At 44.0% G+C, this 15,685-nt stretch overlaps 1 protein-coding gene across 10 annotated transcripts in view; it reads left to right on the top strand.

Moving 5' to 3' along the window:
- The window catches only part of kiaa1217 (KIAA1217 ortholog), a 167,620-nt gene that overhangs the window by 93,640 nt on the left and 58,295 nt on the right, over window positions 1-15,685 (top strand). For 7 of the 10 annotated variants that reach the window (XM_084049199.1, XM_084049198.1, XM_084049196.1 and 4 more), the window contains exon 2: window positions 3,148-3,437. In XM_084049199.1, the coding sequence (XP_083905325.1) occupies window positions 3,148-3,437 (290 nt within the window). Of the gene's footprint in view, window positions 1-3,147; window positions 3,438-7,352; window positions 7,565-15,685 lie in introns of those variants that run through there. The other 3 variants (XM_084049203.1, XM_084049202.1, XM_084049204.1) reach the window with 2 other exon arrangements.

The raw sequence follows: 15,685 nt of genomic DNA, 5'->3' as shown, positions 1-15,685 counted from the left end.
TGAACACATCCTCACTTACTCTGTCAGGAACATAGCCATTCGCCTTAGGGGTGGGGTGGGGGTCTTGTTGATCTGTGTCCTGGAATGCAGTTGACTTTCTAAATCCCTAGCAGTCTACCCCTGGGGGCTGTGGGGCAGGGGCATATCTCAAGCCCCCCTTATTCCACGTCAGCCACGTCTGGAATTTGAAAGCCAGCAGTAATCGTGGCCCTGCTGATCCTTCCTATAGCCGCCTCGCTCTCTCTGTCCGGTCCAGTTCTCTGTAACGGCCGGGTTCTGATCTCAAGGCACAATGGAGGAACCGTTTGGAGATGAAGGGAAAGACTGTCCACTTGAGGAAGGTAAATCAAGCAGCGCCGGCCAATGGATAGGAGATAGTTTCCTTTGGATGTTTTTTGCCTGTTTGCCTGTGTGTGAAGCTACGGGGTAACTTTGTTAGCGGCGGAGAAACAGTTTGGCAGTTTAAAAATAGCGCTTGGAAGTACATGAGACGCGCTGTGACTCTGAACTTGAGCGGGGTATGGATGGGGGATGGGGAGGTGTGTTGCAGACAAGGAGAATATGCTTCATGGCCTACCACCATCTCCTGTGCTTGCTACCTTCTCAGACACATTATTGCCAATTTGCTTAACTCATCCGGGCAAATTTGCACTTGTGGAAACAGATTTCTTCCTATTTGCTCGTCTTAACAGCAGTCTTTCAGTTTGAGAGACATGACTGTGATAAGATTTGTACTCAAACGGACGTTAAACATGTCACCGCTGCTGTGTCACTGTTCACAACATTGCCACTGAGTCTGTTTTCCAAAATGTGTTTCATAACTATTTTATCATTTATGAAGTCCATGAAGAAATGTTCACCTCTGAACATTTCCCCCTCGTAGTACATTTTTGAGATAAATAATAAATAGACATTTTTGATCTCTAGTTTAGTGCATGCTTTCAAAGAAGAAGAAAAGACATGTAAAATCCGCAAACTAAGGCCAAAAGACTATCCTCTGTGGACTGTTTGACCTAGGGAGATAAATGCAGAGGACCTGAACTCCCCAGTAAAGAGGCCCATTATTTTCCACCATTACCCTCTGAAAGCTACACATTATGGCTCCACCTGCCTGCTAGAAAACAAGGCAGAGCAGCTTGCTTTATTGCTCTCTCTCCCTGTTTCACACTCCAGCAGCTCACCCCACCATCTCTCCCTCCTTCTACGCCCTTTACCTCCATACTCGTTTGTCTCTTTTTTATGGGCTTACTCTTCTCTTCTCTTCTCTATTCTACTCTACTCTACTCTACTCTACTCTACTCTGAATGCACCTTTAGTCCCATTGTTTACTTTCACTGCCAATGCCATTCCTAAGTCACAAGCAGTGGCCTTGTATTCAAATTGATTTCCTGTGTTATGGCTGCACCCCCCGGGCACTGATTGATTTATGAAAGGATAATGGAGTCCAAAAAGGAGATTTGTGCCCAAGGAGTTGATTTTAATTAGTCCACGTTGTGCTTTCAAATCGAATGTCCTTCTTCAAAGTGACTTATTTTCTGTTAGCAGAAATCTTAGGCTAAAAAAATAAAACAGCAGGATAATTGTCTCTCTCTGGCCCACTTAAGATTGTGAAGTATGTTTTTGATCAGACACATTGGTTACCCTCTCTCACCAGATAGTTATGACGTTATGAACACGTGCATGCAATCATCATGTCTAACTTCGGGAAGACTGGAATCCCCCCCTTGAGAGTGTTATTCCATGTTAGTGAAGTTGTGCCACAGAAACTCATTGAAAACATCCCGCTTAAGAAACAACATTTCTCCCCCAATGTGTCTAACTCAGCAGACTGCAGTTTTGGCAGTGTCTACTCTGTTTGGATGTTTCACAAGACCTCGGGTGTATAAACAGATGCTCTGGACAGCATCTCCAGGAGAGACAGATATTGACTATCAGCCCAGGCTGGATGAGGCAGAGATGAGCGTTGAACAGCTGGGTTAGTTTAGCATTTCCATCTCCAATATAGTGTCAGACACGTTAAATTGGGAATCGATCTCGGAAATATGCGACAGCAGTGGGACGCCCCGATAGCGGAGAGGTTAGGGTGCACACCACATGGGCACAAAATGCCTTCTTCAGCGTGTCCTCAGTTTGACTCCTGGCCATCAGCCGGACTGTGTGATATGTGTCATTCCTCTGTCAGTCCACCGCCTCTCTCTCACTGACACTATCAAAATAAAGCAGAAAGGCTGAAGAAAAACATCTAAAAAAACATCGTCAGTATGTCAGGCAAGTCTACTGTGTATCAAATGATGTAGCAGCACCTCTGGAGGAAATATCAACATCCTTTTTTATATGTTTTTTTGTTTATGGATATGTTTTTTTTCTCTTTCCGCTCCATAAATACCCTTCATAAAGAAGTGTATTAATTAACCTTTAGCAAGCAATCTGAATTCCTACTATTTTGGTAAGACTCCGGCTTTTGTGGTTTGGTCTCAAACAGCATTTCACTTGTCCTCTATTTCAGTGGTTCTCAAACTTTTTTATGTCAAGGACCCCCAAATTGACACTTATTAGCCCGCGGGCCCCCATTTGAAAAAGATATGCCAGGGACCCCCATAAGAGAAGATTTTTACAGCTCTAGCAGTGATTCTCAACCATTTTAATTTCAAGGACCCCCAGTTTGACATGCATTAGGCTACAGACCCCCATTTAATGGCATTTCTATCTCTGGGACCCCAATTTATATTGTAAAATCAATGTTAATTTAACTCTGAGAGTGTACAAATGGAACGGGTCCATTTGGTTCCATTTGTACACTCTCAGAGTTACAGACCCGTATGGGTCCAAATTTGGTTCACTATCCATCATTTAGCTGGGGACCCCCTGTAACTCCCTCAAGGACCCCCCGGACCCCACTTTGAGAACCAACGCTCTATTTGGCTCAAGTTGCCCTCTGCATGAACTACTGTATAGTATATAGACCAAAAACACATACTGTAGCCACACACACACACACACACACACACACACACACACACACACACGCACACGCACGAGCACACGCACACGCACACGCACACACTCTCGGTGTTGATGGCAAAACAGCAGTACAGTATGTGTGTATTGATCCTTACCCCCCCCCCCCCCCCCCCTCTGTCCCCTCAGAGCAAAACAAAAGCAACCTGAAGGTGACCTCCCCCGAGGACGCCGAGCACCTTGGCCGCCGGCAGGCCTCCCTCAATGGGACGTCGTCCCCGTCCCGCGCAGACCCCAGAGCCAGCCGCACCGTCCCTCGCAGGCACACGGTAGGGGGAGCCCGCAGCTCCCGGGAGATCCTGGCCATGCAGCCGCCGGAGATGGACAAGAAGAGGGAGGCCTTCCTGGAACACCTGAAGCAGAAGTACCCTCACCACGCCTCGGCCATCATGGGCCACCAGGAGAGGCTCAGAGAGCAGGTCAGTGGCTGGGGAGAACGCAGGGTCCACTGGGAACCAGTGTTGATTTTGACAGCAAATTTTGTTTTGGTTTTAGCCATAGTCTTTAAGATTCCATTTAGTTTATATTTTAGTCATCTGAAATGCTTTAGTTTTTGTCTAGTTTTAGTCGACTAAATATCATAAGATTATAGTTGACTAAATCTACAGTTGATTTAGTCGTCAAAAAAATTATTTTGGCGGGCCTTGATGGCATCGTAGTGGCTGATTTTACACTTGGTTGCATGCTGAAAATAGCCGATCTACAAGCTCACAACGCGTCGCGCTGAGCTTGTAGATCGGCTATTTTCAGAGCGCAACACTCGAGCGCAACCAAACATAAAATTACTTTTAGTTCTACTGGATCTCTTCTCCACTCGTCCCTCACTAAAAAAAATGTAATTTGTTGACGAAATTGTCAATATATTTAGTCTTAGTTTTAGTCATCGTGGCTTAGTTTTTATTTAGTTTTTGTCAGTGAAAAAAGGTAGTCGACGAACATTTTTCGTCATAGTTTTAGTCGACGAAATCAACACTGCTGGGAACACTACATTGTTGTTGTTCTTGCCGTTGTTGCTGTTGTTGTCACTGTCATTGCTGTTGTTGTTTTTTGTTGTTGCTGTTCTTGTTGTTGCTGTTGGGTGGTGCTCACATGGTCTTTTTTATGGCGTGGCGTTGTGGAGGCTATAGCCATCTATAAAAGTGTCTGTCTGTGTGTGTGTATTTCCAGAGATACTTTTGCAAAGCGCTGGACAGATCAGCGCCAAATTCCTTAAGCAAATTGCCAGTATGTCAAGTCAACGTAGTACCTCCACAAATGTATGTCTAAGGTTTCATATTACTTGAAATCATGTAACTTTCATTGGGTTGAAACCTTGCCCAAATTTGGAATCATACGTCATCGATACATCATGGACCAGTGGTTCTCAAAGTAGGGTCTGGGGACCCGCATGGGTCCTTGAGGGCGTTCCAGGGAGTCCCTTGTCAAATGATTGATACAATTTACAATTTAGGCATTTAGCAGATTGATAGTTAGGAACCTTATGGGTCTGTAACTCAGAGAATGTACAAATGAAACCAAATGGACCCTTATGGGTCCATTTTGTTGCATTTGTACACTCTCTGAGGTTAATGTTGTGCAGGATCAGTAGCCGATCATTCCAAATTCACTAGTGAACATATGGCTTCTCTTCTTCGGTCATCACAGCTCATTTTGTATTTTCCATTGCAGGCCGAGGCGACAGTCCAATCGCGAAACCATTTCCTCTTGTTTTAGCCATAGGATAAGAAAGGGAGGGCCACCGCCGCTCTATAAATCAGCCTGTCACATTCTCCTCCAGCCACGCTGAGATTATCAGTTGCTGTTTTTCTGCAGAAGTAGGAAACACGGGAACCACAGACGGTTCAGGGTTTACGTCGGCCTGCAAAGCAGTGAGTTGCGTCTGTGGTAGGATCACTATAATTGCACATGCTTATTATGTCACTTCAGGGAGACTTGGATGTGTCATACATTAGTCTCTGTATTGGAATGTGTGTGCATATGTGTGTGTATAGTGTTTTCACAACAAAAGGCATGACTTGCTTATATGCTATTCTTTTGGTTAGGCCGGTGGACAAGAAAGAGTGGAAAGCGGGTCAGTTGAGTCAGGCGGACCTTTGTCTCACCTGTATGTTTACATCGGGTCAGAGGAAACAAAGGAGGAGGTCATTTGGATTTATAGCCAAAACAAAAAGAGGTGAAGGTGATCTGGGCGCCAAACTAGGGAGAGGCTCAGGCCAAAGGTATACAGAGCATTGCACAATAGAAGTATTTTCTGCTGTCTGGCAGGATTATTTAGATTACGCAGTAAAATCCTCAGCGCTCATGCAACTCTGAGAGTGTACAAAATTATGTAAACAAATGAACCCTTACGGGTCCATTTGTTTACATTTGTACACTCTGTGGAGTGTGAGATTGATAAATGAACACTGGAGATTTTACCGTGTAGATTCTATTTTAAAATCAATACAAAGTCTATGATTTCTAAGCAAACTTAATAATAATGATATTACATTCGTATAGCGCTTTTATAGATACTCAAAGTCACTTTACAGAAAACAGAAACCAAATAAGAACAACTTTATTAACTTGCTAAGCTAAACTTAACAATTATGTTTTCCATGGTATTCTTTTATAATTCATAATCATTGTTTGTACTATGCATATATAGGCCTATTTTACGCCAAACCAATGAATCAGATATTGATATGAATGATGACCTTTATCTGCTTGACCCAGTACATACATGTGGTGAATCACGCTCATCTGCGTAAGCATAATTGATACTATTGATACTATGACCATCAACTACTTTATCAGATAGACTGACGTCTGTGCACAATGATACTAGATGCATGTTCTATTCCTATTCATTCTGTCAACCGAAGGATGTGTGTGTGTGTGTGTGTGTGTATGTGTGTGTGTGTGTGTGTGTGTGTGTGTGTGTGTGTGTGTGTGTGTGTGTGTGTGTGTGTGTGTGTGTGTGTGTGTGTGTGTGTGTGTGTGTGTGTGTGTGTGTGTGTGTGTGTGTGCGTGCGTGCGTGCGTGCGTGCGTGCGTGCGTGCGTGCGTGCGTGCGTGTGTGTGTGTTCATTAATCATTAAATAACATAGTCAGTTATGGTCATTCTTGGATAAGTGCACTTAGGGTGGGCTCTCATTTACAGAGATTGCCGAGATTACACCATTAGAGAAACAAGCAAGACAGAATAAAACCAACAATGCAGAAATCAGTCACACCTTTTGCAAATACAGTTGTTTGTGATCATCTTTGTAAAGTTTCCAACAGGAAAAAGACAATTGTTTTTTTTTGGACACACTGTAAATTGTACCATCTTTCTGGTATACTGAAACTAAAAGCAATTCTTCTTCAGCTGCCTCGAAGCTGAAAATGAATTCCCCCTGCGGGATGACATACGTCTAATTATTTTATTACAAGGTTTTACTTGTGGTATTCTGAGCACAAACCAAACTTATTAGAGTGGGTTTGATATAAACTGACAGACCAGACTAACAATGATGCGATTATAAAGAGGGTATTTTCAAAGGAGGGCCTCGCAGATAAACAAATATCAATGAATGACTGTCTATCACGTCTCTTGGACAGAGAACACAGTCACCACCACCATCTGTCCATGTACAGCTTGTGATTTTGTCCATCTATTCAACAGCAAATACGTGTTATCTGTCTATTCAGAATGCCTGTGTGTGGTCTATACAGGCCAGGGACCCTCAGGGTTCCTTGGGGGGATTCCTCAAGGAATGCCCCCCCCCAACTGTTTACTGTACATATACTACTAGTGTTGATGATGTCTTGGATATTATAGTCATGTCATCATTATTGTATGTCGTTAAATGTCTCGATGAATTGAATACACAGGACCACAATGAAAACAAGCCCTATAGGGCTTTTTGTGTTGTCCTTTTAGCATCATTGTAAAAATCGTTTACAAACTGTTATATAATAATAATATAATAATAATGATAAAGTATTCAATCATCAATCAATCAAAATCCAAATGGACTCTATACTGGTCTGTAACTCTGAGAGTGTACAAAAGGGGTCCATTTGGTTTTAATGTTTGATAACCACTGTTCTAATCTGTTCTAATCAAGTCTGACTCTTACTACGTATCTATATAAAAATGTCAAAATCGATAAAAAATACATATATGATAGTCTTGATCCAAGGCTGGTTCTAGTCTGAAATCGGAGTAAGTAAGGAGTCCCTTATGTGAAAAATATTGCTAGTCAGACAGGTAAGTTCAGCTCTTTGCTGGGTGGAGTCTAGAGTTGCCATAGAGATGTGTGATGTCACCACTGGAGGGGCTCAGTTTACATGTAGGTGCCTGTTGGAGAGTGTGTATGTGTGTGTGAGTGTGAGCTCTGTATGGAAATTCAAGTCGGAGCGCAGCTCTCTCCAAAAGTAGAGGCTATGGATCAGAGGATTGTTCCGAGACATCATGGCTCTCTCCGCATGAAATCCGCAAAGGAATAACGTTTAGGAAACTTTTCCTCAAAGGAAAGGGAGGAGTGGAAAATTAAGTCGACGCTTTGTGCTCAGTTTAAAAGGTAGGCGATTATTCTAAATCCGCCAAATGTAACTCCTTGCTTGTCCTGTGTGCCATATTATCATGTGAAGTCTCCGGGGTAGTTATATGTTCACATTCAATTACACATGCATGCATTAATACACATTTTGCATGTCGTTATCATAGAGTTATAGCAGGTCGTTATGCACTGCGGTAGTAATGTGTGGCCACAAGTTTATAACGCGTGTGTAAAAGGCAGACATGCAGTCGGACAGACAGACAGACAGACAGACAGACAGACAGACAGACAGACAGACAGACAGACAGACAGACAGACACACAGTGGTGGTGCAGGCGGCTATCAGGTGCTCTCAGACGGATGATAGAAAAGTTGCCGCTCGAGTTTCATCATGATCCGAAAACCGAAGAAAAATGGCAACGATGTCGCATTATGTTGCTGTCTGTTGTTTGATTGAGTCGCTGTCTATGTATGATCAGTTGACCATTAGGCTGCTGCTCTGCTGCTGTTAAATTGCATCTGAATGGTATACTATGCACTGCACAGTCTGCCCTGCACAGGCTGCTAGTGCTACCGTAGAATATAAGAACGCTCGCCCCAAAACACAGTCGCCCCGCGGCAAACCCGGCGACCTCGGAACGGTTGCCACTCGCCACCTGGTAATCCTAAAAGTAACCTCAGTAAACTATGCTTAAACCTATTCTATCCTAAACTTTACCTCAGTAAACTATGCCTACATTTAACCTTATTCCTAAAGTTAACATCAGTCAAACTATACCCAACCCTAAACTTATGTAACCTTAACCTCAGTAAAACGAAGAGAAGAATACAAGAACCGCTCGGATTCGATCGTTCCGCGAAAAAAAAAATGGGGGCGAGTGTGTTTTGGGGCGAGTCTTCCAGTTACCGTACCGAAGACATAATTGTATGAGCTGTCAAAATAATAGCAGATATAATTTTAATGGCAGCGCAATGTGTAACCTTTTTGAGATAGGCTAATGACGATTATGTCATTTTTCTTTTGGTCTCATGTTGTCAGAGAAACGGACAATTCGTCTGTGATTTCTGTGAGTAGATTTTTTCCTCGCAAATAACAAAAGAAAACTTGACAAATGACAGATCAGGAGGTCAATTAATCGAGCAGTTTCATGCTGTAAAGGGCAGAATATCATCTTCATATCCTGTACATCTTAAATTTGGGCGCATTTCCAGTCCAGGGTTTAAGCTGCACAATCTCAGAATCTCTAGCCTACTGTTGGGCACGTTTTCAAAATGCATGATGATAGTATAACTCTGTATGGGGCAGGCTGCCCAAATATCATTTTTGTTGTGTGATGATCTAGTGGAAGTTTTTATATTGACTTTGCCTCCCAATGTGGGAATTTGTAAGGACCACTTTATGGTCATCTTAGACATGACAACAGGTGTATTATGGAGCATTTTTTATTTGTTTTGTTTTACTGTTATATTGGACTTTTATTAAAACGTTGCCAGATCGATTTTCTTTCTTCAAAATGGCCTGAATGCTGGTTCAGAAAAGTTTCTTTCTCATATAGGCTACTGTAATCCTTGTACCTTTTGGAAAAATCCATATCAGCCCTCAGAAACCCATTTAAGTGGAACTCACTTGTGGGGATGTGATTTCAGTGGTAATCCTATGAACTCGGAAGATGATGATATTATGCAAGTAAAGACCAGATTCTATTTTAGCAGACTGTTTTTGAGCATGGATGTTAAATTAAATGAACACTGGATTTTACTGCACACCCAGTGACCAATGTACCATAGATCACAAGGGCTGAATTTGACATAATCCAATGCACACACCTGTGAGAGTAGTTCAGTTCAGTTCTTCCCTGCCAACATCAATCAAAGAGTTTATATAGTTTATCGCATTTCTCGCCAGACTTCCGGTGAAGTTCTTGCCCGGAGGCAAACAACAAACTAAACAATGTGGTTTGGGGGGAAGGCGTGCACGATAGTTACTGTCTGATAAGCGTGTGAGTAAAAGGAGACAAGTCAGAGAGGGTCATGTGCCACTGTTCTCACACACACAATAGCAGCAAGCGATAACTAAACAAGAAGAGCAACATCGGTGGCAACAGTGTATGCTTCACAAGAGAAGGAAGAAAAAAACGCCCTCTCTGGAGGTTTGAGTTACAAAGGAGGGGATTTATCAAGGTCGAACGGAGGTTGGGAAGATGATATCTCCACGGTTGGCCTGTGAAAAGAGGATGACCCCACTCCGCCCAATACACACAAATACGCACATACTGGGCTCTTTCTTGCGCGTGCGTGCACACACATACACACACACCTACACACGTAGACACACATGCATGCTTTCACACACTCACACACACAAGAAATGACTCACACAATTCCTACCCCCACAGTCTCTCTCTCTCTCTCTCTCTCTCTCTCTCTCTCTCTCTCTCTCTCTCTCTCTCTCTCTCTCTCTCTCTCTCTCTCGCCCTGTGATCCTTAAATCCGCAACAAAGGCCAGTGGTTTAATTTCCTCTTCTCCTCATCATTGCTCCTAAAGACCTGGATCCCACCCAAGAGAGATGAGATAACTACCCAATGGCCCGGGCCGCTGCCCTCTCAGCCAAGACGGGCTTTGGTGAGCACATAGTGAAGCGCTTGACCAGTCATACGCACACACACACTCACACAGACAAAATTCCTTCTTGTGTTTGTGTCAGTATGTAGTGTGTGATGAGCTGTGGCATGGCGGTCCCCCGGCCCTGGTCTCTCCACAGTAGAAGCGATGATTGCGAGACGCCATGTTATAGGACAGCTGTCTGCAGCTGTTGGCACCAGCCAGTCTTCCTGCCAGCCAATCAGGCAACTCGGTAGCCAGCCACCTGGCTGTGAATAGTCCCATGGGCCGCTATAAGCGAAGGGGCAGAGATTATTGGCAACAGGGCAACAGTTGCTAGATGGGCAACATCAGGTAGAGCGGAGGCTCTCAGTGTGGTCGTGCTAAACAACTTTGGTATAAAGTTGAATTTACGGGGTAATGTGACGATAAAGGTGATTCTGATTCTGGTATAGGCATGTGCGATATGGCGGTATTACATCGTAAACGATTAAAATCTACACAATCTGCCTATACAGAGAGATCATTAGTATTGTGCTGCTGCTGCTACTGCTGCTGCTGCTGTGCACATTCGATTTCCTTACCTTTTCAAGGAGTTACAGAATATTTATCCCCAGTACGATCGATCCCCTGATCGTTGGTAATAATGGGGGATTTCACTGTGCTTCCGCAAGAAGAAAAAAAATGTCATCGCGACCCCCTGTTTGCTTGTTATAAGCAGTTGAAAATAGCATGTCTCGTCAAAAATTACATAGTAAAACACAGGAGGCGAGATGCAGGCGATATCCCAAATACATTAAGTGAATGGAGCAGTAAACCTTGGGATCACGTGATCTCCTGGTTCTGCGTGCATCTGGGGATGAAATGGTCACTCATGTGTTAGCGAAGAGCGCCATCTAGTGAAAACACCCCCCCAAAAAAGTTGTCAAAATCATCCGTGGCAGTGTGGGCCTTTGGAAAAAAAGTCATAAAAGTCGTCCTTGGCAGTGAATGAGTTAATAATACAATGTGTCGCTCACGAAAAAGAATAGATCTACAAGCTAACTGTACGCCGCTACACGTTTGTTAGCTTGGTGTTCAGTTATTTTTGCTCAGTCAGGATGTGTTGTGAAAGTAGCGCTAGAGTAATCTAACACATTACTTGGCACAGAAAATGATATTGTAACTTATCAATCCTCATCCCGGTGGATGTAGACTGATGCTAACCTGACCGCCATATTAGTTTTCACACCTCCTAATCCTGGCAGTGCGTGTACTGTACTGTACGGCGTCAGCTCTCCCTCTGAGTCTCTTTTCAAACGTTGCAACTTTTGGCCGCTCCATCACATACTCTCTCTCTCTGTGGGCTCCCGGCCCTGCTGCTCCACTGTTATTCCTACGAAACAAGGTCAGCTAGATACTGTTGGCACATATAGCGAGGGCCCCGACTCCCAGCGAGAAATTTGAGAATGATCTCTGAATGGAAAGAGAAGAAAGAAACAGGTTGGGTTGGACTGCGCTGTGTGCTTCTGTTTGAACTATCCATGCACACGGATCAAATATGTTTCGTCGTCTTCAACCGTCTTTTTCCCTCATATGGTGTGTTTCTGCTCTACTATAATGGGGTGATGGATAGGGCATCGTAAACATATGTTGAGTTGAAACAGAGATGGCTTGCCGGGCCCACTGGCAGGCACACACACACACACACAGAAAGCTTTTATACCCAAGTGAGATATTCTTTTAGAAACCCTTCTTTGTCATGGCCTTCATTGCACCTTGTGTTTGGAGTCACACAATCAAATCCTGTGTGGATGGAGCAGCAGCAGGTCTGCGCCGTCTCCACATCTGCTATCAATCAAACCCAACGACCCCAACGGGCCGCCGCCAGGGCCCAGGGGCCACAGATCGTCCCTCTTTTAACTGCCTCTGCCACCCTTCCCTGAAGTGGTACTTTTTGAGAAGCTGCCACGACGTACACAAAACGAGGGCTGCAGGGGCTCGGGAGACAATTCCTGGGGTTAACGACAGGCATGCGTTGACCTGCCAGTCAACCGCGCTTGTTTGTGGTGGTGGGGGATGGGGCTGTGTTTGGGGTTGTGGTTGGGGCTTGGGGGGAGGTTGGGCAGCACCACACGAAGGGGACAACAAGCGAGGCACAGAGTGGCGCCCGTGGTCGCGTCTAATCCTGAGGGTCACGGGGGGACAGAAGGGGGTTAAGTCTTTATGACATACGGCTCTGATGGACCGTGACTCTGATCAGCCTTGATAACAAGCAGATAGACAGAGAGAATCACACTGTCTCACACAATGCACATGTATATGAATCAGACTATACGTAGCTAATCAGGTCTGAGCTCTTTTCAGCGTACGGTTCTTCCCCTACATGACAAAGCTGCACTAGGCCAGGCTTAATTCTGCAAGACATGCTTAGTTGAGTCATCATGCCCCTATTGTTTCTATGGCCCCTGTTGCTTGCGTTTGCTCTCTGGCTAGACAGACAGACATCACCTCGTTATGAGGCTCTATAACTGTTTGATTCTCTTGTCTGATTTGCCGATTTGCCTGAAGGCAATGTATGTGACGTGAAATTGGAACATTCTTTTTTAAACATTAACCCCCTTAAATTCCTTGTGCTGTTAGGACCATTGAAAATGCACGGATGCAGCCTGTGGCACTTCTCTCTAGTGGAGCATAGTTCAAACATCTTACATCAGGTCAGTGATACTTGCCAAACTGCTTCTGCGTAGGAGTCCAATGCTTTGGAAGTATATCAGAGGGAAAAGAGTCCACTGAGACTGCATTATTAATAGGACTTTTTCATTTTTGCCTTTCACTTTGACTTACAGTACAATTTTGCACTGTAAGTACAATTTTGGCCCTCAAATCAATCTCTAATATACACATTTCCCATCTAATATACGTATTCCCCATTTTACCACAAGAATGGGCATTATTTACACTTATGACAGACCATTGTTATTGGTGGTTTTGATGTCAAAACACTGGAATACCATTATACTGCAACAGGGGGATACGCTGCAAAGATTTTGGGTTGGTGTCGCATTTATGTACCAAAAATGTCCCTTTTTAGAATGGATTTCCTGTTCCCGTTCCATGGATATCTTGACTGTCCCCAGTCCAAATATCGGGGTGGTGTTTCCCAGGCCTGAGTATTAGTTTTATTTAGAACTAGATGTCCGCTGTGTGAATATGGTCGATGGAGAGCAAGCGAGTGGGTAGGCTTGGGATCCTTTAGGATTTTAACGATTCCAATTCCTTACGGTTCCCTTGTATTCCGATATATACAGTACCTCACTGGTTCTTAAAGTGAGGTACAGGGACCCTCTGGGTTACTTGAGGGGGTTCCAAATGGACCCTTAAAGGTCTGTAACTCTGAGAGTGTACAAATGGAACCAAATGGACCCTCACGGGTCCATTTGGTTCCATTTGTACACTCTCTGAGTTATGGTAGTCCTTTGGCCACTGGTATTTCAATTGCATAGCAGACATTAAGTACACATACCAGCTCTGACAGTGTGATAAAAACGGTTGGTTCTTCTCATTCCCCTCTATCTGTGTACTGTACTGTACCTTCACCCTACAAGTCATTGCATGCAGTGTGACATCTGGATCTCACCTTGGGCCAAAAGGTACACACCTGACTTCAAACGGAGAGGAGGTGGAGGCACACGATTTCAGCACCGTCAGGGCCAGCTGCAAGCATCTGTTTTTTGGTGATCCAAAGTCAAACCCATACTGACCGTGCTCTGTTGCCAATTTGCAACATAAGTTTGGAGATAAGGAAAAGGGAATTGAGGGGGGGCTCCATTGTGGAATGGACGGGGTTGTTAAAAATAAAAGGGGGTAAAAAACAAGCCAAAACAATGCAGGAGCCTGGCAGAAAGTCAACAGAGTTACATCATCGTCGACTCGTGGTGGCTCTCTCTCTACAACTCTCTCTCTTTCACTCAAAGACAACACAAGACACAAGTGGCGAGGAACACCTGGAAGCCTACAGTGTGTTGGAGGGCTTTAGATTCCAAATGTCAGCAATAAATGGAGGTGGTGATGTATTAGTCTGGGTGATTGCAGTCGAGCAGTTACCTGTAGTTCTGTTCACGCTATGTCCTGTCATAACGTGTTACCTACAGTGCTAGTCAGGTTATATACTGCTAACTACAGGCAAAGTTATGTGTATCTGTCATTTTTACTGACAACTCAGTTAGGGCCATGTTTGATTCTTTTTAGCTGGCTGGCACATTATACACATTTTGAAGCCAGTGATGCCAAGTTGGAAGCCAATAAGAAAAGAAAACAAGTCTGCGATGAGCCTGAAGCTGCACAGCAGGGCAGGCACAGCGGTGATTAAATGCCCTAAGCCTCAACGGCTGCAATGTTGTTGAGTGAGAGAGTTGGCGTTTTCTCGATTTATCATGGATGACAGAACGCACTGGAACGCAGAGATCAGAGTGTGTGTGTGTGTGTGTGTGTGTGTGTGTGTGTGTGCGTGTTCAGTCCAAGGAAATGCACACACATCCACAAAACATTTAAAACAAACAGTTGATGATGAAGGGAAAAAAAATGCACATGTTTCAAATGCTCCCAAAAATCTTGAATTTACAAGATTTCAACCAGGTACAATGATGTCATTGTATACCAGATGATGTCATTGTACCATTGTACCTGACAAAATGTCATGATTTTGGGAGCATCTAAAACAGCGTGCATCATGTGCAAGTGTTTATGTTAACTGGTTGTAACCTGTGGTTGTAACCTGGTTGTAACCTGTGTGACCTGTGGATGTGTGAATGGCGGGTGTTGTATTTCATATTATATTATTAATGCATCTTTACATTATGCAGGGCGGCAACTGGAGGCTTCAGCCAATCAGCTTAAAATGCATATCTTAAGTTCCTCTTTTTACTAATTGTACATGTAGTCCATTTCATACCTCGGTTACAGTTACAGGAAAGGAGGCTCAGACACAGATACATCCCTTCAGGTGCTGGGGGTATATAATGCAGAGAGAAAGAGCTTGAGTGGTCCTTGGTGACTTGTTAATTAGATAAAATTGCATAGCCAATTAGCCATTATCAGCGCTGGTTTCATAGCAGCGTGCAGCGTACCTGCCTTGTAGCCTGGTGCTTTACAACCAGTTAAGAAAGACTTTTAGGGGGGGGGGAGTGGTACGTAGGGAATAAGAAATACAGTGCACACATCAAATATTTATATACAGAACGTACTCAGACATCAATATTTAAATAATTAAATCAATAACCCGGATAAATACACTACTTTTGTTAGTAGATTGAAGTGTGTGTGTATGCTGCCTGCGTGCGTGCAATTGTGTGTCTGTGTGTTTTTTTGCTTTGTATAAAATAATAGGTAGAGGATGCAGGACTCCAGTTCCTGTGGCGAGAAGAAGAATGCCTTTGTCCTTGTGGTCACAGGCCGTAAGCCATGCACACACATCTTCACATTCTCAGCAGAACATGCAGGGGAAGAAGGCCTTGCCTTTTCTCACTGGATAGAGACGCTCGATCCCTGCAGAGAGACGA

The sequence above is a fragment of the Gymnoscopelus microlampas genome (assembly GCF_963454915.1).
Source record: "Gymnoscopelus microlampas genome assembly, chromosome: 22".
Classification (NCBI taxonomy): Eukaryota; Metazoa; Chordata; class Actinopteri; order Myctophiformes; family Myctophidae; genus Gymnoscopelus; species Gymnoscopelus microlampas.
This window is presented reverse-complemented; position numbering and strand designations above follow the sequence as displayed.